The following is a 22524-nucleotide window of genomic DNA, read 5'->3' on the forward strand; positions in this document are numbered from 1 at the left end:
ACCAAATGCTGGAAGGTGGGATTAGGCTGGGTGGCTCGTTTTTCGGCTGGCGCAGACACGATGGGCAGAGTAGCCGCTTTCTGTGCCATAAACCTGCTATGATTTTATGATTGAGAGTAGATTGAAGGGACAGTAATTGGTTGGATTGGATTTGTCCGGCTTTTTGTGGACAGGACATACCTGGACAATTTTCCACATTGTCGGGTAGATGCCAGTGTTGTAGCTGTACTGGAACAGCTTGGCTAGGGGTGTGACAAGTTCTGCAGCACAAGTCTTCAGTACTACAGCCAGGATATTGTCAGGGTTCATAGCCTTTGCTGTATCCAGAGCCTCCAGCCATTTCTTGATATCACTTGGAGTGAATCAAATTGGCTGGAGACTGGCATCTGTGATGCTGGGGACCGCAGGAGGAGGCCGAGATGAATTATCCACTCCGCACTTCTGGCTGAAGATGGTTGCAAATGCATTAGCCTTACCTTTTGCACTGATGTACTTGGCTCCCCCATCATTGAGGTTGGGGATGTTTGTGGAGCCTCCTCCTCCGGTTATTTGTTTAATTGGCCTCCACCATTCATGACTGTATGAGGCAGGACTGCAGAGCTTTGATTTGATCCATTGGTTGAGGGATCACTTTGCTCTATGGCATGCATTCCGATATTTAGCAATGCATGTAGTTCTGTATTGTAGCTTTATCAGATTGGCACCTCATCTTTGGATATAAAAGCAAAATACTGCAGATGCTGGAAATCTGAAATAAAAACAAAAAGTGCTGGAAATACTCAGCAGGTTTGGCAGCATCTGTGGAGAGGGAAGCAAAGTTAACGTTTCAGGTCTGTGACCTTTCATCAGAACTGGCAAAGGTTAGAAAAGAATTAGGTGTTAAGCAAGTAAGGGGAGGGGGGAGGGGGAGAGAACAAAGGGAAAGGTGTTTGATGGGGTAGGAGAGATTAAATAACAAAGTTGTCCTGGGACAAAGGCAAAGACAGTGTTCATACTTGTGGTGAAAGACAAAGCATTATTCCAGAGAGAGCGTTAATAGCAGAATAATGAGCTACATGGGACAGGACATGTCCAGGGATAGTGATGGAGGAGTCTCGGACATTGGCTGTAAGGTATGATTTAGTGAGTATGACTATGTCAGGCTGTTACTTGACTAGTTTGTGGTACAACTCTCCCTATTTTGGGTCAAGTCCCCACATGTTAGTAACAAAGACTTTGCAGGGACAACTTTCCAGTTAATCTCTCTGGTTCTTTTCGGTAGTAGTTTGCAAACAGTGAGAGGCTTGCTAGGCCATTTAAGAGTCAACCACATTGCTGTGGGTCTGGAGTCACATGTAGGCCAGGTAAGAATAGATTTTCTTCCCTGAAGGACATTATTGAATTAGATGGGTTTTTAACAACACTCTCACAATTTCGTGATTATTATTAATTCCAGATTTATTTATTATTTCAATTTAAATTCCCCTCATCTGACACGATGGGATTTGAACTCATGTTTCCAGAGCAATCGTCCAAGCTTCTGAATTACTGGACTAGTCATACTGCCACAATGCTACTCAAGAACCACATTCCTATCAGAGCTTGAGGACAGTGAGCAGAACAGGAAAAAGTCCAGAAACACAGCAGGAAGTGTTTGAGCTCGTAAAAGAAAGTAAAACACTGAAATAAATTAAACCCAAGATTAGAAAGCGTGAACTGCAACAAAGATAGGGAACCAGAATCCTCTCACCAGATGGATTCAATTTGCCCAGTACCTGTACCTGTAAAATATAATGTTCAGCCTCACATACAGTTTAGAGTTCATGTGAATTTTGAATGAAAAAAGACATTGTTTATTGGGAAAAAAGGGAGATGGATCAACTTGTATGAGGACAGGCAGATTGGGCAGGGACGGGACTGATAAAAACCACCACACAGTTTGAGACTGAACCTGACTTTTTGGGATTAAGCTTGAGATGTTCTGCAGGCAGTTTCCTGGGTGGTAAAATCAGCTACAAATTATTCATATCAAACATGGAAAGTTACTGACGTACAGTAGTGGGTTGTCAGATTGGAGACCTGAGCTCTGCTCTGTTCCTGTACATTCTCATCCCTCGATAGGAAGATATTAATTATTAATGTCATTAATTTCTCAAAGTTTCCATCAAGAAAGAAATAATAATTCAAATCCTGATGCTGCCTGTTCACTATGAGACTTGACAAAGGCATGATTCTTGACCCATGGACTCCAATCTGCTGGAGAAGGTGGATCTGAAATTTATGGAAAACATCCCTTGTCCAGAACTCCCATTCCTTCATTCCCAAGTGGTCAGTGTCATTCCACTGGTAGATTCCCCCTCCAGCTCATTCCCACTCCCTTCCCCCAGAGCAATGAGTGAGGCAATAGACGTTAAGGAACAAATCAAAGTTAAGAAAAGTTCACAGTTCAAAATAATTGGACAGAAATCATCAGCTTCTCGATGTCGATCGAGGAATGTGTAGGGGATGCTCTCACTCAGGGTCTTCACCTCACTCCTCGTCAGAGCCATTCAGTAGACTGACATGAGAGTTTTTCAGCTGTCCCAGCTCCATCGCACTAGCTTTCCTTGATTTTATCTGAACAAACCTGCAAGGAAAAAGAGAGGGAGACCAGCAGATTAGAGAGTGACGCAACCTGTCACTGCACTCTACCATCCTGACTTTAAAAGCAGTTACAGACAGTGGGTGGGGGTTAGGTGGGAGTGGGGGAGGAGGTGGGCTCTCGGTTTACAGGCAATCGGAGGATTTCCTATACCAGTGTCTATACCTGTCTGTATCAGTGCCCGTGCCATGGTTGCTTATTGACCATCCCTAGTTGCCCCCTGAGAAGATGCTGATGAGCCTTCTTTTGAACTGCTACAGTCCGTGTGGTGACGGTGCTGCCACCGTGATGTGAGGGAGGGAGTGCCAGAATTTTGACACAGTGGTGAGGTACTGTTGGAGAGGGGAGAGTTACTGACTACTGGAGCTCCCAGATTTCCTGTCACTGTCACATTAAGCAGAGGTTCTGACAATATTTGGTTCGGTAATGCAGACAGCAGGACATGTGATGACTGCAGCTCCTCAGGCTGCAGCCTCATATCACACCCTGCAGCAGTTTGAACTCACCAGTACATCAGCGTATAACTGATTGCTACAATTCCCATGGCGACTGCGAAATGCCAGCAGAAGCACAGTGTAATAAACATGATGTTTCCATGGTCAGTTTCATTCCACTCGGGCCCACCAAAGGGAGGGTACAGGACAAAGCCAATCTGAAAGATAGCAAACAGCTCAGTTAGAACATGGTGTTAAACTCCATTTACACCCAGAGACGGAGGGCAGGATTTTCTCCCCCAGATGGGGGCAGGTACGGAGGCGGGCTGGCCAGCATGCCAGTTTGTCGGCACCATCCTGCCCCTGGGCTATTTTTGTGGAGGTAGGATCGGTGGCAGAAGGGCTACCTGCCAGCAAGCAATGGGCCGCCAATTGAGGATACTTAATGGCCTATTAAAGCTTATTGTCAGGGGCTGATTGGAATTTTCCACTCAGCCTGCAGGCCTCCCCCACGCAGCCCCCCCCACCCCCCCACCACACCAAGATGTTGGGTCTAGGCCATCTGGTGACAGACTGGAGGGGCCTGCATTTCAGACAGGCCTAGAGGCCTTCCTTGCCTGCTTGGTCACAGCTGCAGCCACAGGCACCCCCTCCAAAATGGTGGCCTGGCTGCTGAGGCCATTTTTAATTGCCTCAAGATGGAGGCATACTCTCTCGCCGTTAGCTGAACTGCAGGCTCAATCTCCTTCTGACCTGGAGGGCCTCTCCAGCTTTGAGAGCCCACCCACCAATCTTAATTGGATGGCGAACCCGCCCTCTGGCCTCCAATTGGCCAATTTGGGGAAAATCACTGCTGAGTGACAGTTTCCAACAGAATGCAGGCTTGTGACCTCCATTTGACCCCGACATTCGGGTCCCGGCCCAAAAGGCAAAATCCTGCCCATACAGACACACAGAGAAACAGAGGGACGGGGGTGGCGGGGAGGGGGGAGGTGGGAGGGGGTGCGGTCAGGTGTCCATTGTGAAGGAAGCTGCTCACCTGCCAGAACCAGGTCCCCTGCAGGATTGCCAAGCTGGTTCGGAACAGCTCCAGGATTATGTTATCTCGCAGGAAAACCTCCATCATTATGATTAAGGAGCCCCCGAACACGGCGGTGAGCAGAAGTGAGTGGATGTGCTGGTCGAGGGGAGGTCGGTTTTGGACATGGAAATAAAATAGGAAACCTGCAGGAATTAAGATATATGTCAACGATCAGTCACACGCAGGCTGGTGTATAAACTGCAAATCACATGTGTGCTACTGTATAACCCTCGAATGCACATGCTGGTGTGTAAACCATCAATCACACACAGCAACGCTAGAAACTGTCAATCGCACACATGCTGATTTATGAAACATTAAGCACACATACTGGAACACACTGGATAGTAGTGTAAAGTTGTTAGCTCCTGATATGTTCGCAGTGTCAGTCTCAAATCTCTGCACCAGGTATTTCAGACAGGATGTGACTATCCTATGTTGGAAAAAGTGCTTCATTCAGCACATGGTAAATTTTCATTCTGTATTTACTTTGTGTAACTTTAGCTCAACAGGGTAAGTAGGTTTTAAAATGGGCTTGTGCTTTGTGGACCTTTATTTTAATTTTTAAAAGAACACTTTTGAAGTTAAGGCTGGTATCAAATTGAAACAAATGGCATGCAATGCTGAAAAGCTTAATGGTAGGTCGGAAGATTGGGAAAATTTTAGAAACTAGCAAAGGACGGAGAAATTAGAGTATGAGAGAAAACTAGCAAGAAATATAAAAACATACAGTAAAAGCTTCTACAAATATATAAAAAGGAAAAGAGTAACAAAAGTGAGCACTGGTCACTTAGAGGGTGAGACTGGGGAATTAATAATGGGAATGAGGAAATGGCAAAGGCTTTGAACAAGTATTTTGTTTCCAATTTACAGTAGATGACACAAAAGCATCCCAAGAATAGTAATAAATCAGGAGGCAAAAGGGAGGGAGGAACTTAAAACTCACAATCACTAGAGAAAAAGTAATGGCAATACTAATGGGAGTAAAGGCTGATAAGTCACCTAGACCTGATGGCCTCATTCAAGGGTCTTAGAGGAAGTGGCTGCAGAGATAGTGAATGCATTGGTTGCAGTCTTCCAAAATTCCCTAGATTCTGGAAAGGTCCCAGTGGATTGGAAAACTGTAGGTGTAACACCTTTGTTCAAGTAAGGAGGGAGACGGAAAGCAGGAAACTATAGACCAGATGGCTTAATGTCTCTTGTTGTGAAAATGCTGGAATCCATTATTAAAGAGGTAGTAGCAGGATATCAAGAAAATCAAATAAAATCAGGCAGAGTCAACATGGTTTTGTGAAAGGGAAATCGTGTTTGACAAATTTATTAGAGTTCTTTGAGGATGTAACAAGTAGGGTAGATAAAAGGGAGCCAGTAGATTTAGTGTATTTGGATTTCCAAAAGATATTCGATAAGGTGCCACATAAAAGGTTACTACAGGGGATAAGAGCTCATGGTGTTGGGGGTGAAATATTAGCATGAATAGAGGACTGGCTAACTAACAGGAAACGGAGAGTCGGGATAAATGCGTCATTTCCAGGATGGAAAACTGTATTCGTGGAGTGCCACAAGGATCAGTGCTGGGGGTTCAACTATTTACAATCTATATTCATGACTTGGATGAAAGGACTGACTGTATTGTAGCCAAATTTGCTGATGATATGAAGATAGGTAGGAAAGCAAGCTGTGAGGAGGATACAAAGAGACTGCAAAGGGATATAGATAGCTTAAGTGAGTGGGCAAAAATTCGGCAGATGGAGTATAATATGGGAAAATATGTCTTTAGCAGGAAGAATGGAAAATTAGAACATTATTTAAATAGAGAGAGACTGCAGAATGCTGTGGTACAGAGGGACCTGGGTATCTATATATGAATCAGAAAAGGCCAGCGTGCAAGTACAGCAAGTATTAGGAAGGCAAATGGAATGCTGGCCTTTATTGCAAGGGGGGTGCAGTATAAAAGTAGGGAAGTCTTGCTACAACTGCACAGGGTGTGATACCACACCTAGAGTACTGTGTACAGTTTTGATCACCTTATGTAAGGAAGGTCATACTTGCATTGAAAGCAGTTGAGAGAAGGTTCACTAGGCTGATACCTGGGATGAGGGGTTTGTCTTCTGAGGAAAGGTTGAGCAGGTTGGGCCTATACTCATTGGCGTTTAGAAGATTGACAGGTGATCTTATTGAAACATATAAGATTCTGAGGGGGCCCAACAGGGTAGATGCTGAGAGGATGTTTCCCCTCGTGGGGGAATCTAGAACTAGGGGGCACAGTTTCCAATTAAAGGGTCTTTAAGGGGTCTCCCATTTAAAATGGAGATGAGGAGGAATTTCTTCTCTCAGAGGGCTCTTTGTGTTTGGAATTCTCTTCCCCAGTGAGCAGTGGAGGCTGGATCATTGAATAAGGCTGAGTTAAACAGGTTTTTGATTGACAAGGGAGTCAAGGATTATCGGGAGCCAGGAGGAAAGTGGAGTTAAGGCCACAATCAGATCAGCCATGATCGTATTAAATGGCAGAGCAGGCTTGAGGGGCTGAATAGCCAACTCCTGCTGCTATTTCTTATGTCTTTAGTTTGGGAAGATGCCAGTACACTAATCTGTCCCCAGAATGTTCACAGAAGCCGTGGACACAGGAGGCAGGATTTTTCCCTTGGTCCCACTGTTCTGACCTTGTCATAACCGTAGCTCATTGCCCTAGGCCAGTGCCTATTAGATGCATGGTGGAGTCCTCAAAAAATATTTTAAAATGGAAGCACTTTCATAACACTATTTACATAAATGATTTTGACTCAAGAATTGGAATTACAATTGGCTGTAAAAAAGCAAATAAAGCTCTGGGGCTCAATTCTAGAGGATAGAATTGAAAAGCAGAGACGTTATACTAAATTTGTATAGAACTTTGGTTAGACCATAGTTGGACGACTGTGAATAGTTCTTGTTTCCATATTTTAAAAAATATAGAGGCACAAAAAAGATTCACAAAATGATACCAGAATTGAGAGGTTATAATGGAAGGGAGGGAGGAACTCTAGAAAATTACAATCATCAGGGAAGTGGTACTGAGCAAATTGTTGGAGCGGTGGGCTGACAAGTCCCCAGGTCCTGATGGACTTCATCCTGGGGTGTTAAAAGAAGTGGCTAGTGAGATAGTTGATGTATTGGTTTTAATTTTCCAAAATTCCTTAGATTCAGGGAAGTTTCCATTAGATTGGAAAATAATATTCAAAAAGGGAGGGACTCAGAAAGCAGGAAACTACAGGCCAGTTAGCTTAACATCTGTCTTAGGGAAAATATTAGTAGCTCTTACTAAAGGCGTTATAGCATGGCATTTAGAAAAATTGAAGGTAATCAGGCAGAGTCAACATGGTTTTGTGAAAGGACTATCATGTTTAACTAATTTATTGGAGTTCTTTGAAGAAGTAACATGTGCTGTGGATAAAGGGGAACTGGGGGATGTATTTTACTTAGATTTCCAGAAGGCATTTGATAAGGTGCCACATCAATGCTTATTGCAGAAAATAAAAGCTCATGGTGTAGGGGGTAACATACTGGTATGGATAGAAGATTGGTTAGCTAACAGGAAACAGAGAGTAGGCATAAATGAGTCAATTTCTGGTTGGCAAGATGTAACGAGTGGTGTGCCACAGAGATCAGTGCTGGGGCCTCAACTCTTTACAATTTATAGAAATGACTTGGATGAAGGGACCAAAGGTATGGTTGCTAAATTTAAATTAAAAAAGAATTAAAATTGACACAAAGATAGGTAGGAAAGTAAGTTGCGAAGAGGCCATAAGGAGGCTACAAAGGGATATAGATAGGTTAAGTGAGTGAGCAAAGATCTGGCAAATGGAGTATAATGTGGGAAAAAGTGAAATTGTCCATTTTGGCAGGAAGAATAAAAAAGAAGCATATTATCTAAATGGTGAGAGATTGCAGAGCTCTCAGATGCAGAGGGATCTGGGCGACTTAGTGCATGAATCGCAAAGGGTTAGTATGCAGGTTCAGAAAGTAATTAGGAACGATAGTAGAATATTATCATTTATTGTGAGGGGAATTGAGTACAAAAGTGGGGAAGTTATGCTTCAGTTATAGAGAGCACTGGTGAGACCACATCTACAATACTATGTACAGTATTGGTATCCTTATTTAAGGAAGGATGTAAATGCATTGGAAGCAGCTCAGAGAAGGTTTACTAGACTAATATCTGGAATGGGCAGGTTGTGTTATGCAGAAAGGTTGGACAGGCTAGGCTTGTATTTACCCGCTGGAGTTCAGAAGAGTAAGAGGTGACTTGATTGAAACAGATAAGATGCTGAGGGGTCTTGACAGAGTGGATGTGGAAAGGATATTTCCTCTTATGGGAGAATCCAGAACTAGGGGTCACTGTTTAAAAATAAGGGGTCGCCCATTTGAGACAGAGATGAGGAGAAATTTTTTCTCTCAGAGGGTCGTGAGTCTTTGGAATTCTCTTCCTCAAAAGGTAGTGGAAGCAGAGTCTTTGAATATTTTTAAGGCAGAGGTAGATAGATTCTTGATAAGCAACGGAGTAAAAGTGGAGTCGAGGTTACAATCAGATCAGCCATTATATTATTGAATGGCGGAGCAGGCTCGGGGGACCGATTGACCTACTCCTGCTCCTAGTTTGTATGTTTGTATGTTCATATAGCTATCAGGAAAGACTGAAAAGGATAGGACTCATTTCTCTAGAAAAGAGAAGATTGAGGAGTGACGAAATGGAGGTCTTTAAGATAATGGAAGAGTTTGATAGGTAGACATAGGATGTTTTCACATGTGGAGTCAACCAAAGAAAGGGCCATGAATATAAGGTAGTTCCTAGTAAATCCAATTGGGATTTCAGGAGTAACATCTTTACCCAGAGAGTGGTGAGAATGTGGAACCCACTACCACAAAGAAGGGTTCAGGTGAATAGCATAAGTATATTTAAGGGGAAGCTAGATAAGCACATGAGGGAGAAAGGAATAGAAGAGAATGTTGATAGGGTTAGATGGAATAAGGTGGGAGGAGGCTTGTGTGCAGCATAACCACTAACACGGACCAGTTGGGCTAAATGGCATGTTTCTGTGCTGCACATTCCATCTAATTAGATATAATTCATTATCCATGCAAAATGATGCTGGTTAAATTATGATGACATTTTGCATTGACTAGGCTGGTAATTTGTTGAATAGAAAGGCTGTGTTTGCTGACAACACCACCACTAGGTGGCGCTGCAGTGGCACATGCACAAATGCAGCCTGTGCCACTAAAACGTCACAGTCTGCGACGTCAGGCAGCTGCCAGGACTAAAGATGGCGCTGCTCAAATAATCACACGAAGGCAACCTAACCTAAACACATGGCAGCACACAATGGCTGGGGAGGGAGCGAGAGGGCCGGCGAGGGAGCGGGCGGGCGAGCCAGCGGTCGTAGGGGGGTGGGGGGGTGGTGGTGAGCGGGCCGGGAGCCGTGAGCGAGCGGGCCGGAGGTGGTGAGCAAGCAGGTGGGCGGCGGGGGTCGGGGACGGGCGGCGGGGAGAAAGAGGACAGCGCACCCGCCACCAGCAAGGTCTTTGGCCGCGCTCTCGCCGCACCTGCTCTCTACCCGCTCCCCAGACCCCCTTTCGCGATGACATCATCTGCGCATGCGCCAACCAGTCCTGGCACTGCAGAACGCAGCACATGCGCAGAGGGTTGGAACTAATCCACGCATGTGTGCAGATTGGCGCAGTCGGATGGCGTAAACCGCTGGCTGCATTGTCAGTAATCACTTTGGAATAGAAAAGGGGTGATTTAATTGATGTGTTAAGATCATTAAAGGAATTGTTCAGGTAGATACAGAGAATTTATTTCCTCTGGTGGGGGAGTCCAGAACAAGGGGAATTAAATAGGCTGTTCGGGATGATATCAGGAAGCAAATCTAACACAAAGGCTAGTGGAAATCTGAAACTCTCTCCCTCAAAAAGCTGTTGATGTTCAGAGAGATTTAGGTGTGCTCGTACAAGAAACACAGAAAGTTTGCATACATGTTGCAATAAAGACATGCCGTTTGCCTTCCGAATTGCTTGCTGTACCTGCATGCAAACTTTCCGTGTTCCTTGTATGAGCACATTCTGAACATCAACATTTACAAGTTACACGCCTTTTAAAAAATATTCTGTTATTCTATTCTTACGACCAAAGTGAATAATGTCACACTTCCCCACCTTCTACTCCATCTGACACCTTGTTGCCAACTCACTTAATCTCTTTGCAGCCTCTCTGTATCCTCCTCACAGCGTGCATTTCCACCTACCTTTGTAGCATTAGCAAACTTAGATACATTACTCTCTGTCTCTTCATCTAAGTAATTAATATAGAGTGTAAATAGCTGAGGCCCCAGCACTGATTCCTGCGACACTCCACAGCCTTCAAAATTGAAAATGCCCCATTTATCTCTACTCTCTGCTTTCTGTCTGTTAACCAATCCTCTATCCTCGCTAATATATTACCCCGACTCAATAAGCCCTTATGTTGCATATTAATCTTTTGTGTGGCACCATATCAAATGTGTCATATATGGAAGGAACCATGATGAAATAAACAATAAAATGGAAGAATTATGAATTAAAAATCAACTGTTAAACAAAACCACAAGAACATGGACACTAGTACCACAGTCAAATGGAGTAACGGTCACATGACCCCTCCTGTACTGGAAATCAACAAACCTGTCTGCAAAGATGGAATTCGTTAACCTCATCTGAAATAGCTGTGGAGAGAACCGCTTTGAAACTGAAAAGAGCACTATTGTATATTAATGACTCATCAACTTGAATGAACTAATGAAGGATTCTGGAGACAGACTGACTCACAGCCCAAACCAAAATTCAATAGGTGTGAAATAGCACCGTAATAACAGAATGGTCCCAATTCAGACATCAATCGATAACTGTGGTCTCTGCATCCTGGTCCATTGTGTGGTCACACCAGGGGAGAGGGCCATGTGTCTCCTAACAGAAACTCTAATGTGATGGATTTTTTACCTTAAAAAGGTAGCCCTCTAGAGAGAGAGAGAGATCAAGACAACACCTTCAAAAAGCAGTCGGGTCTTCGGCTATGCAGGAGAGATGACCAAGCAAGAAGAATGCTGCTGAACAACAACTGAACAACCACTAAAGCAGAGACACCACAAAGTGGCTGTAAGATTCTCCATGTATAAAGGTAATAAAATCCACACCACCGGCTTTGTACTGAATTATAATCATGAGAACTCTACAACACCTCAACAAGTTCAAACCTAAAAACACCCAGGCCTGCACCTTTAAAAAGAGACTGTCCTCCTGAGAAGATTCAACAGGTTTTCTGTAAACCATGAACTCTTGCCTCATTTTGGACTTTGAACTACCTACCCTTTTTCTCTATCTATCTATTCTTGTGTCTGTGTGTGTGAGTGAATGTGCGTGTGCGCAAGGTTGCGACTATTTTGGGAATTATGCAAAAAATAGTTATCTTTTTTTAACCTACAAGAAAAGCTGCCATTTGTCTGCTTATTTGACCTGAAAGTCAATCAGGGGCTAACGCATCATTAATAAAACACGATTGCGGTCAATTGGGGTGAACAGTAAGACCCCCCCCCCCCCAAGCCCTTTCCACCTGTCCGGAATAAATGCCATTTGGAAATCTAGACTATACCTACTGGTTCCCCTTTTATCTACCCCAATAGTTGCGTCCTCAAAAAACTCCAACAAAATTGTCAATCACAATTTTCCTTTTGTAAAACCATGTTGCCTCTACCTGATCATACTATGATTTTCTAAGTGCATTGTTAAGACTTCCTTAATAATAGATTCCGGCACATTCCCAACAACTGAAGTCAGGCTAACTGGCCTGTAATTCACTGTTTTCTCTCTCCCTCCTGTCTTGAATAGCGGGGTTACATTTGCTAACTTCCAATCTGCTGGGACTGTTCTAGATTCCAGGGACTTTCGGAAAATCATAGCCAGCGCATCCATTAACTCTGCAGCTGTCTCGTTTAGAACCCTAGCATGTAGGCTGTCAGGTCCTGGGATTTGTCGGATTTTAGTCCCTTAAGTTTCTCCAATACATTTTCTCTGATGAAATTAATTACCTTCATTTCCTTACTCTTTTTGTCACTCTTTTTAGCTTTTGGTTCCCCTCTATTTCTGGTATGAAACTTGAGTCTTCTACTGTGAAGCCGTACACAAAATATTTGTTCACTGTCTCTGCCATTTTCTCATTCCCCATAAAAAAACCTCCTGTCTCTGCTCCAAGGGACCAATATTTACTTTAACTACTCTCTTCCTTTTTATATACTTGTAGAAGCACTTACAATCTGTTTTAACATTCCTGGCTAGTTTATTCTTCAGATTATTAATTGATGCGGGAGATGTGAACTCTGTGCACAGGTGCACCGTGTACCTTTGAAGTTGTTTGATTGAGAGTCTTTCTGCAGAAGCAGAGCAGGCCCAGTTTACAAAGTTCGGGAGCTGGGAAAGAAGCGGGTATCAACTAAGTGTTCCTTCCTTTTATAGCACAGGTCCTGGGAGAATGGCGGATCAGTGCGAAGCTGGAGAGGAATTTGGCATTTGGGAAGTGTGCAAATCATGTGCCTGTTTCAGTCCAGTGGGTATTTTAACTCTCGGGTATCATTTAAATACTGTTGGCTTGAGCGTGAAGCAAATGCAGAGCAGCTGTTGGAGAGCAAAGGTCAGGCTGGAGGGCAAAGATCGGTGGTCAAAGGTCGCCTACCAGTTTCCTGATAAGTGGTGGGGGGAGGCTTCCGGAGGGCCTCGGGGGAGGTGGGGGGGTCAGTGTGTATGGGAAGGGTCAGTGTGTGGGGAGGAGTTCCATAAACACAGCGAGAGAAAGGACCAGGTGGTCGAGGCCAATGGGGATCCTGAGTGAGGAGGGGTCAGTGTGTATGGGAGGGGTCAGTGTCTGTGGGGGCGTGTCAGTGTCTTTGTTGGGGGGGGTGCGATGGGTAGTGTGTGGAGGTGTCAGTGTATGGGAGGGGTCAGTGTCTGGGGGTGGGTCACGGGTCAGTATGAATGGAGATGTCAGTGTATCGGAGGGGTCAGTGTATGTAGGAGGGGTCAGGGGGTCAGTGTGTGGTGGGTTACGCACCATGAAGGTAATGTTGACCTTGTTGATGGTGTATAACAGGTGGTTAAAGTGATTTCGTCTGCGTTATCTGTTGAGTGGAGCAAACAGTGTACAGGACCATGATCCCACTCACCTTCCATAAACACTGCGAGAGAAAGGATCAGGCGGTCGAGGCCAATGGGGATCCTGAGTGAGGAGTACGTCAGGATGTCTATAATCCCGGAGATGCCAAAGAACAGGTACATGGTGCTGTGCTGCCAGTTCATCAGTTTGACCCACGATTGTCTGTCCTCACTCAATAGGTGCAGGTGGGGCCCATCAGGTACAAACTGTTCGGCCAGAATTCCTAGAATTAGACCCAGACACAAATGATCAGAGCAAAACTCTTCGACATCTATCCATCAATAAGTAGTTTCAGCAAACTGGTCGAGCAGCTTAACTCAACTGTGACCAGAGCAGGAAAGTGCTCTAGCGTTCTTGCTGGGTAAGGAGAGTGGGAGAGAGGCCAGGGCCAGGGCACAGCAGACAGGGTGAGGTGCTTCATTCTCCTTGTGTGTTCACTATGATACAGTGTGGTCACTGTGACACTGGAAAGGATTTTCCCTGTCGGCTTCAGGACCCTGCCGTCAGGGTCAAATGGGGGTTGGAAGCACTGTGTGGGTAACAGTCACACACCTGTGATTTTCCCTGAATTGGCCAATTAGTGCTTGAAACCATTGTCAATTGTTGTAAAAACCCATCTCGTTCATGTGCCTGTCGCAGATGCTTCTGTCCATGACAGTATTGGTAGGAGTGACCACCGCACAGTCCTTGTGGAGATGAAGTCCCACCTTCACATTGAGGATACCGTCCATCATGTTGTGTGGCACTACCACCGTGCTAAATGGGATAGATTTCAAACAGATCTAGCAATGCAAAACTGGGCATCCATGAGGCGCTGTGGGACATCAGCAGCAGCAGAATTGTACTCAACCACAATCTGTAACCTCATGGCCCGGCATATCCCCCACTCTACCATTACCATCAAGCCAGGAGACCAACCCTGGTTCAATGAAGAGTGCAGGAGGGCATGCCAGCAGCAGCACCAGGCATACCTCAAAATGAGGTGTCAACTGGTGAAGCTACAACCCAGGACTACTTGCATGCCAAACTGCGTAAGCAGCATGCGATACAGAGCTAAGCGATCCCATAACCAACGGATCAGATCTAAGCTCTGCAGTCCTGCCACATCCAGCCGTGAATGGTGGTGGACAATTAAACAACTAACTGGAGGAGGTGGCTCCACAAATATCCCCATCCTCAATGATGGGGGAGCCCAGCACATCAGTGCGAAAGATAAGGCTGAAGCATTTGCAACAATCTTCAGCCAGAAGTGCCGAGTTGATGATCCAATTCAGCCCCCTCCTGAAGTCCCCAGCATTACAGATGCCAGACTTCAGCCAATTTAATTCACTCCGCGTGATATCAAGAAACGACTGAAGGCACTGGATACTGCAAAGGCTATGGGTCCTGACAATATTCCGGCAATAGTACTGAAGACCTGTGCTTCAGAACTTGCCGCACCCCTAGCCAAGCTGTTCCAGTATAGCTACAACACTGACATCTACCCGGCAATGTGGAAAATTGCCCAGGTATGTCCTGTATACAAAAAGCAGGACAAGTCCAACCCGGCCAACTACTGCCCCATCAGTCTACTCTCAATCATCAGTAAAGTGATGGAAGGTGTTATCAACAGTGCCATCAAGCAGCACTTACTTCGCAATAACCTGCTCAGTGATACCCAGTTTGGGTTCCGCCAGGGCCATTCAGCTCCTGACCTCATTACAGCCTTGGTTCAAACATGGACAAAAGAGCTGAACTCAAGAGGTGAGGTGAGAGTGACTGCCCTTGACATCAAGGCAGCATTTGACGAGTATGGCATCAAGGAGCCCGAGCAAAACTGGAGTCAACGGGAATCAGGGGGAAAACTCTGTGCTGGCTGGAGTCATACCTAGCGCAAAGGAAGATGGTATGTGGGACATCAGCTCCAGGACATCACTGCAGCAGTTTCTCAGGGTAGTGTCCTAGGCCCAACCATCTTCAGCTGCTTCATCAATGACCTTCCTTCAATCATAAGGTCAGAAGTGGGGATGTTCGCTGATGATTACACAATGTTCAGCACCACTAGCGATTCCTCAGATACTGAAGCAGTCTGTGTAGAAATGCAGCAAGACCTGGGCAATATCCAGTCTTGGGCTGATAAGTGGCAAGTAACATTCACACCACACAAGTGCCAGGCAATGACCATCTCCAACAAGAGAGAATCTAACCATCTCCCCTTGACATTCAATTGCATTACCATCGCTGAATCCCCCACTATCAACATCCTAGGGGCTACCATTGACCAGAAACCGAACTGGAGTAGCCATATGAATACAGTGGCTACAACAGCGGGTCAGAGGCTAGGAATCCTGAGGCGAGTAACTCACCTCCTGACTTCCCAAAGCCTGTCCACCATCTACAAGGCACAAGTCAGGAGTGTGATGGAATACTCTCCACTTGTCTGGATGGGTGCAGTTCCAATACTCATGAAGCTCGACACCATCCAGGACAAAACAGCTCACTTGATTGGCACCCCTTCTACAAACATTCACTCCCTTCACCACCGACGCACAGTGGCAGCAGTGTGTACCATCTACAAGATGCATTGCAGCAACGCACCAAGGCTCCAGAGACAGCACCTTCCAAACCCGCGACCTCTACCATCTAGAAGGACAAGAGCAGCAGATGCATGGGAACACCACCACCTGCAAGTTCCTCTCCAAGTCACACACCATCCTGACTTGGAACTATATCACCGTTCCTTCACTGTCGCTGGGTCAAAATCCTGGAACTCCCTTCCTAACCGCACTGTGGGTGTACCTACCTCCCAAGGACTGCAGCGGTTCAAGAAGGCAGCTCACCACCACCTTCTCAAGGGCAATTAGGGATGGGCAGTAAATGCTGGCCTGGCCAGCGATGCCCACATCCCATGAATGAATAAACAAAGAGAAGGCAGACTCCCGAAGCTGGAGGGCCATCAGGAGGCTCTCCAACACTGCAGCAGCACAGGATGCCTTTGCAAGTAGGTGAGGGAGAGGGTGCCCCAAGATGGAGGCGCCCCCTCTCCAATTTTTTTAAATTTAAACTAAAAGGTAGAATCAGCAGCCTGGCCACCAATGTGGAGGGGAGAACCCAGTTGTCTCTGACAATAGGCCTTAATGGGTCTTTAATTAGTTGCAGCTAGTCTTGCCACCACCCCAATCCCATCTCAAGGAAAATAGCCCAGAGACAGGATGGAGCTGGAGAACCGGCACGCCAGCCAGTGGCACAAAATTCCACGGCGCACGCCTTTGTGCCTGACCCCCAATCGGGGCTTAATAATCCAGCCCACTGTGTGCATGTGTTCACTGTGACACTGGTCACTGTGACAGTGTGGTAGTGTGGTCAGAGTGCATGTGTGTGTGTGAGTATGGTGTTTGTGCATCTGCGTGTGAAAGTGTGGAGGTTGTGCATGGGGACGTGTTTGGGGCTATGCGTGTTTGTGGGTGAGTGTGTCTGTGGAGGTTGCATGTGTGTGTGTTTGCGTGTGTGTGGAGGTTGTTCATGGGGGTGGTGTGTGCGTGTGTGTAGTTTGTTTGTGTTTGTGTGCAGGGTTTGTGTGTGTAGAGTTTGTGTGTGTGTGTGTGTGTGTGTGGAGCTTGTGTGTGTGTGTGGAGTTTGTGTGTGTGTGTGTGTGTGTGGAGGTTGTGTGTGTGTGTGTGTGTGGAGGGTGTGTGTGTGTGTGTGGAGGGTGTGTGTGTGTGTGTGGAGGTTGTGTTTGTGTGTGGAGTTTGTGTGTGTGGGGGTGGTGTGTGTGTGTGTGTGGAGGTTGTGTGTGTGTGTGTGGAGGTTGTGTGTGTGTGTGTGTGTGTGGAGGTTATGTGTGTGTGTGTGGAGGTTGTGTGTGTGTGGAGGTTATGTGTGTGTGTGTGTGTGTGGAGGTTGTGTGTGTGTGTGTGGAGGTTGTGTGTGGAGGTTGTGTGTGTGTGGAGGTTATGTGTGTGTGTGTGTGTGGAGGCTGTGTGTGTGTGTGTGGAGGTTGTGTGTGTGTGGAGGTTGTGTGTGTGTGTGTGTGTGGAGGTTGTGTGTGTGTGTGTGGAGGTTATGTGTGTGTGTGTGGAGGTTATGTGTGTGTGTGTGTGAGGAGGTTATGTGTGTGTGTGTGTGTGGAGGTTGTGTGTGTGTGGAGGTTATGTGTGTGTGTGTGTGTGTGGAGGTTATGTGTGTGTGTGTGTGTGGAGGTTGTGTGTGTGTGGAGGTTGTGTGTGTGTGGAGGTTGTGTGTGTATGTGGAGGTTATGTGTGTGTGTGTGTGAGGAGGTTATGTGTGTGTGTGGAGGTTGTGTGTGTGTGTGTGGAGGTTATGTGTGTGTGTGTATGTGTGTGTGTGGAGGTTGTGTGTGTGTGTGTGGAGGTTATGTGTGTGTGTGGAGGTTATGTGTGTGTGTGTGTGGAGGTTGTGTGTGTGTGTGTGGAGGTTGTGTGTGTGTGTGGAGGTTGTGTGTGTGTGTGTGTGTGTGTGTAAGTGTGTGGCGTTTGTGTGTGTGTGGAGGTTGTCTGTGTGCAAGTGTGTGGAGGTTGTGTGTGTGTCTGCAGAGTTTGTGTGTGTGCAGGTTGTGTGTGTGGCTGTGGAGTTTGTGTGGAGGTTGTGTGTGTGTGGAGTTTGTGTGTGTGTTTGGAGGTTGTGTGTGTGTGGAGGTTGTGTTCGTGTGGAGGTTCTGTGTGTGTGTGTGGAGTTTGTGTGTGTGGGGGTTGCGTGTGTGTGGAGTTTGTGTGCGTGTGTGAAATTTGTGTGTGTGGGGGTTGAGTGTGTGTGTGGAGATTGTGTTCGTGTGGAGGTTCTGTGTGTGTGTGTGGAGTTTGTGTGCGTGTGTGAAATTTGTGTGTGGGGGGGTTGAGTGTGTGTGTGGAGATTGTGTTCGTGTGGAGTTTGTGTGTGTGTGTGTGGAGTTTGTGTGCTCGTGTGTGGCGTTTGTGTGCGTGTGTCAGGCTTGTGTGTGTGCGTGTGTCAGGGTTGTGTGTGTGCGTGGTGTTTGTGTGTGTGTGTGGAGGTTGTGTGTGCATGTAGAGTTTGTGTGTGTGTGTGTGGAGGTTGTGTGTGTGTGTGGAGGTTGTGTGTGCGTGTGTGTGGAGTTTGTGTGTGTGTGTGGAGTTTGTGTGTGTGGGTGGAGGTTGTGTGCGTGTGTGTGGAGGTTGTGTGCAAGTGTGTGGAGTTTGTGTGTGTGTGTGGAGTTTGTGTGTGTGTGTGGAGGTTGTGTGCAAGTGTGTGGAGTTTGTGTGTGTGTGTGGAGGTTGTGTGTGCGTGTAGAGTTTTTGTGTGTGCGTGTGTGTGTGGAGGTTGTATGTGTGTGTGTGGAGTTTGTGTGTGTGGGGGTTGTGTGGGGGTTGGTTGTGTGTGTGTGTGGAGTTTGTGTGAGTGTGTGGAGTTTGTGTGTGTGTGTGCAGTTTGTGTGTGCATGTGTGGAGTTTGTGTGCATGTGTGGAGGTTGTGTATGTGGCATTTCTGTGCACGTGTGTGGAGATTGTGTGTGTGCGGGTTGTGTGTGTCTGTGTGGATTTTGTGTGTGCCGGGATTGTGTGTGTGTGGAGTTTGTGTGCGTGTGTGGAGTTTGTGTGTGGAGTTTGTGTGCGCGTGTGTGGAGTTTGTGTGTGTGGGGTTTGTGTGCATGTGTGGAGTATGTGTGTGTCAGGGTTGTGTGCGTGTGTGGAGGTTTTGTTTGTGTGTGTGGAGTTTGTGTGTGCGTATGTGGGGGTTGTGTGCATGTGTGGAGTTTGTGTGTGCCGGGGTTGTGTGTGTGTGTGGAGTTTGTTTGTGTGGGGTTTCTGTGCAAGTGTGTGGAGTTTGTGTGTGAGTGTATGGAGTTTGTGTGCGTGTGTGGAGTTTGTGTGTGTGTGTGTGGAGCTTGTGTGCCTGTTTGTGGGGGTTGTGTGCATGTGTGGAGTTTGTGTGTGCCAGGGCTGTGTGAGTGTGTGGAGTTTGTGTGCGTGTGTGTGGAGTTTGTTTGTGTGGGGTTTCTGTACATGCGTGTGGAGTTTGTGTGTGTGTGTGTGTAGTTTGTGTGTGTGGGGTTTCTGTGCATGTGTGTGGAGTTTGTGTGTGTGTGTGGAGGTTGTGTGTGTGTGTGGAGGTTGTGTGCGTGTGTGTGGAGTTTGTGTGTGTGTGGAGTTTGTGTGCGTATGTGTGGAGTTTGTGTGTGTGTGTGTGGAGTTTGTGCGCGTGTGTGTGGAGTTTGTGTGCGTGTGTGTAGGGGTTGTGTGCATGTGTGGAGTTTGTGTGTGCCGGGGTTGTGTGAGTGTGTGGAGTTTGTGTGCGTGTGTGTGTGGAGTTTGAGTGTGCGTCTGTGGAGTTTGAGTGTGCATCTGTGGAGTTTGAGTCTGCGTGTGTGGAGTTTGAGTCTGCGTGTGTGGAGTTTGAGCCTGCGTGTGTGGAGTTTGAGTGTGCGTGTGTGGAGTTTGAGTGTGCGTGTGCGTCTGTGGAATTTGAGTGTGCGTGTGTGGAGTTTGAAGGTGCGTCTGTGGAGTTTGAAGGTGCGTCTGTGGAGTTTGAGTGTGTGTGGAGATTGTGTGGAGGTTGTGTGTGTGTGGAGATTGTGTGCGAGTGTGGAGGTTTTGTGCATGTGGAGGTTGTGTATGTGTGTGGAGGTTGTGTATGTGTGTGTGTGGAGGTTGTGTGTGTGTGTGGAGGTTGTGTGTGTGTGTGTGGAGGTTGTGTGCGTGTGGAGGTTGTGTATGTGTGTGGAGATTGTGTATGTGTGTGTGTGGAGGTTGTGTGTGAGTGTGGAGGTTGTGTGTGTGTGTGGAGTTTGTGTGCGTGTGTGGAGGTTGTGTGCATGTGTGGCGGTTGTGTGCCTGTGTGGAGGTTTTGTGTGTGTGTGGAGTTTGTGTGTGTGTGGAGGTTGTGTGTGTGTGTGTGGAGGTTGTGTGTGTGTGTGTGGAGGTTGTGTGTGTGTGGAGGTTGTGTGTGTGTGGAGGTTGTGTGTGTGTGTGGAGGTTTTGTGTGTGTGGAGTTTGTGTGTGTGGAGGTTGTGTGTGTGTGTAGAGGTTGTGTGTGTGTGTGGAGGTTGCGTGTGTGTGGAGGTTGTGTGTGTGTGGAGGTTGTGTATGTGTGTTTGTGGAGGTTGTGTGTGTGTGTGGAGGTTGTGTATGTGTGTGTGTGGAGGTTGTGTGTGTGTGGAGGTTGTGTATGTGTGTGGAGGTTGTGTATGTGTGTGTGTGGAGGTTGTGTGTGTGTGGAGGTTGTGTATGTGTGTGGATGTTGTGTATGTGTGTGTGTGGAGGTTGTGTGCATGTGTGGAGGTTGTGTGCGTGTGTGGAGTTTGTGTGCGTGTGTGGAGGTTGTGTGCGTGTGTGGAGGTTGTGTGCGTGTGTGGAGGTTGTGTGTGTGTGTGTGTGTGGAGGTTGTGTGTGTGTGGAGGTTGTGTGGGTGTGTGGAGTTTGTGTGTGTGTGGAGTTTGTGTGTGTGTGGAGGTTGTGTGTGTGTGGAGGTTGTGTGTGTGTGTGGAGGTTGTGTGTGTGTGTGTGTGGAGGTTGTGTGTGTGTGGAGGTTGTGTGGGTGTGTGGAGGTTGTGTGTGTGTGGCGGTTGTGTGTGTGTGTGTGGAGGTTGTGTGTGTGTGGAGGTTGTGTGTGTGTGTGGAGGTTGTGTGTGTGTGGAGGTTGTGTGTGTGTGGAGGTTGTGTGTGTGTGTGGAGGTTGTGTGTGTGTGGAGGTTGTGTGTGTGTGTGGAGGTTGTGTATGTGTGGAGGTTGTGTGTGTGTGGAGGTTGTGCGTGTGTGTGTGTGGAGGTTGTGTGTGTGTGGAGTTTGTGTGTGTGTGGAGGTTGTGTGCGTGTGTGGAGGTTGAGTGCCTGTGTGGAGGTTGTGTGTGTGTGGAGGTTTTGTGTGTGTGGAGGTTTTGTGTGTGTGTGCAGTTTGTGTGTGTGTGGAGGTTGTGTGTGTGTGTGTGTGGAGGTTGTGTGTGTGTGTGGAGTTTGTGTGTGTGTGGAGGTTGTGTGCGTGTGTGGAGGCTGAGTGCCTGTGTGGAGGTTGTGTGTGTGTGGAGGTTTTGAGTGTGTGGAGGTTTTGTGTGTGTGTGCAGTTTGTGTGTGTGTGGAGGTTGTGTGTGTGTGTGTGTGTGTGTGTGTGTGTGTGTGCAGTTTGTGTGTGTGTGGATGTTGTATGTGTGTGGAGGTTGTGTGTGTGTGTGGAGGTTGTGTGCCTGTGTGGAGGTTGTGTGGGTGTGTGGAGTTTGTGTGTGTGTGGAGGTTGTGTGTGTGTGGAGGTTGTGTATGTGTGTGTGTGGAGGTTGTGTGTGTGTGTGGAGGTTGTGTATGTGTGTGGAAGTTGTGTATGTGTGGAGGTTGTGTATGTGTGTGGAGGTTGTGTATGTGTGTGTGTGGAGGTTGTGTGCATGTGTGGAGGTTGTGTGCGTGTGTGGAGTTTGTGTGCGTGTGTGGAGGTTGTGTGTGCGTGTGGAGGTTGTGTGCCTGTGTGGAGGTTGTATGTGTGTGTGTGTGTGGAGGTTGTGTGTGTGTGTGGAGGTTGTGTGCCTGTGCGGAGGTTGTGTGTGTGTGTGGAGGTTGTGTGTGTGTGTGTGTGTGTGTGTGGAGGTTGTGTGGGTGTGTGGAGTTTGTGTGTGTGTGGAGTTTGTGTGTGTGTGTGGAGGTTGTGTGTGTGTGGAGGTTGTGTGTGTGTGTGTGTGTGTGTGTGTGTGGAGGTTGTGTGTGTGTGGAGGTTGTGTCTGTGTGTGTGTGGAGGTTGTGTGTGTGTGTGTGGAGGTTGTGTGAGTGTGTGGAGTTTGTGTGTGTGTGGAGGTTGTGTGCGTGTGTGGAGGTTGTGTGTGTGTGGCGGTTGTGTGTGTGTGTGTGGAGGTTGTGTGTGTGTGGAGGTTGTGTGTGTGTGTGTGTGGAGGTTGTGTGTGTGTGGAGGTTGTGTGTGTGTGGAGGTTGTGTGTGTGTGTGGAGGTTGTGTGTGTGTGGAGGTTGTGTGTGTGTGTGGAGGTTGTGTATGTGTGGAGGTTGTGTGTGTGTGGAGGTTGTGTGTGTGTGTGTGGAGGTTGTGTGAGTGTGTGGAGTTTGTGTGTGTGTGGAGGTTGTGTGCGTGTGTGGAGGTTGTGTGCCTGTGTGGAGGTTTTGTGTGTGTGTGCAGTTTGTGTGTGTGTGGAGGTTGTGTGTGTGTGTGTGGAGGTTGTGTGTGTGTGTGGAGTTTGTGTGTGTGTGGAGGTTGTGTGCGTGTGTGGAGGTTGTGTGCCTGTGTGGAGG

At 47.0% G+C, this 22524-nt stretch overlaps 1 protein-coding gene across 1 annotated transcript in view; it reads right to left on the bottom strand.

Annotated features, from left to right (window-relative positions):
• Window positions 1-661: 661 nt before the first annotated feature.
• Window positions 662-22524, bottom strand: part of tmem45b (transmembrane protein 45B) — a 32233-nt gene continuing 10370 nt past the window's right edge. The window contains exons 3-6 of the mRNA XM_068054317.1: window positions 13363-13575; window positions 4094-4278; window positions 3127-3272; window positions 662-2605 (exon numbers count right to left, since the gene is read on the bottom strand). Coding sequence (XP_067910418.1) covers window positions 2509-2605; window positions 3127-3272; window positions 4094-4278; window positions 13363-13575 — 641 coding nt within the window. The 3' untranslated portion in view covers window positions 662-2508. The remainder of the gene's footprint in view (window positions 2606-3126; window positions 3273-4093; window positions 4279-13362; window positions 13576-22524) is intronic.

Source organism: Heterodontus francisci, chromosome 22 (genome assembly GCF_036365525.1).
Source record: "Heterodontus francisci isolate sHetFra1 chromosome 22, sHetFra1.hap1, whole genome shotgun sequence".
Lineage (NCBI taxonomy): Eukaryota > Metazoa > Chordata > Chondrichthyes > Heterodontiformes > Heterodontidae > Heterodontus > Heterodontus francisci.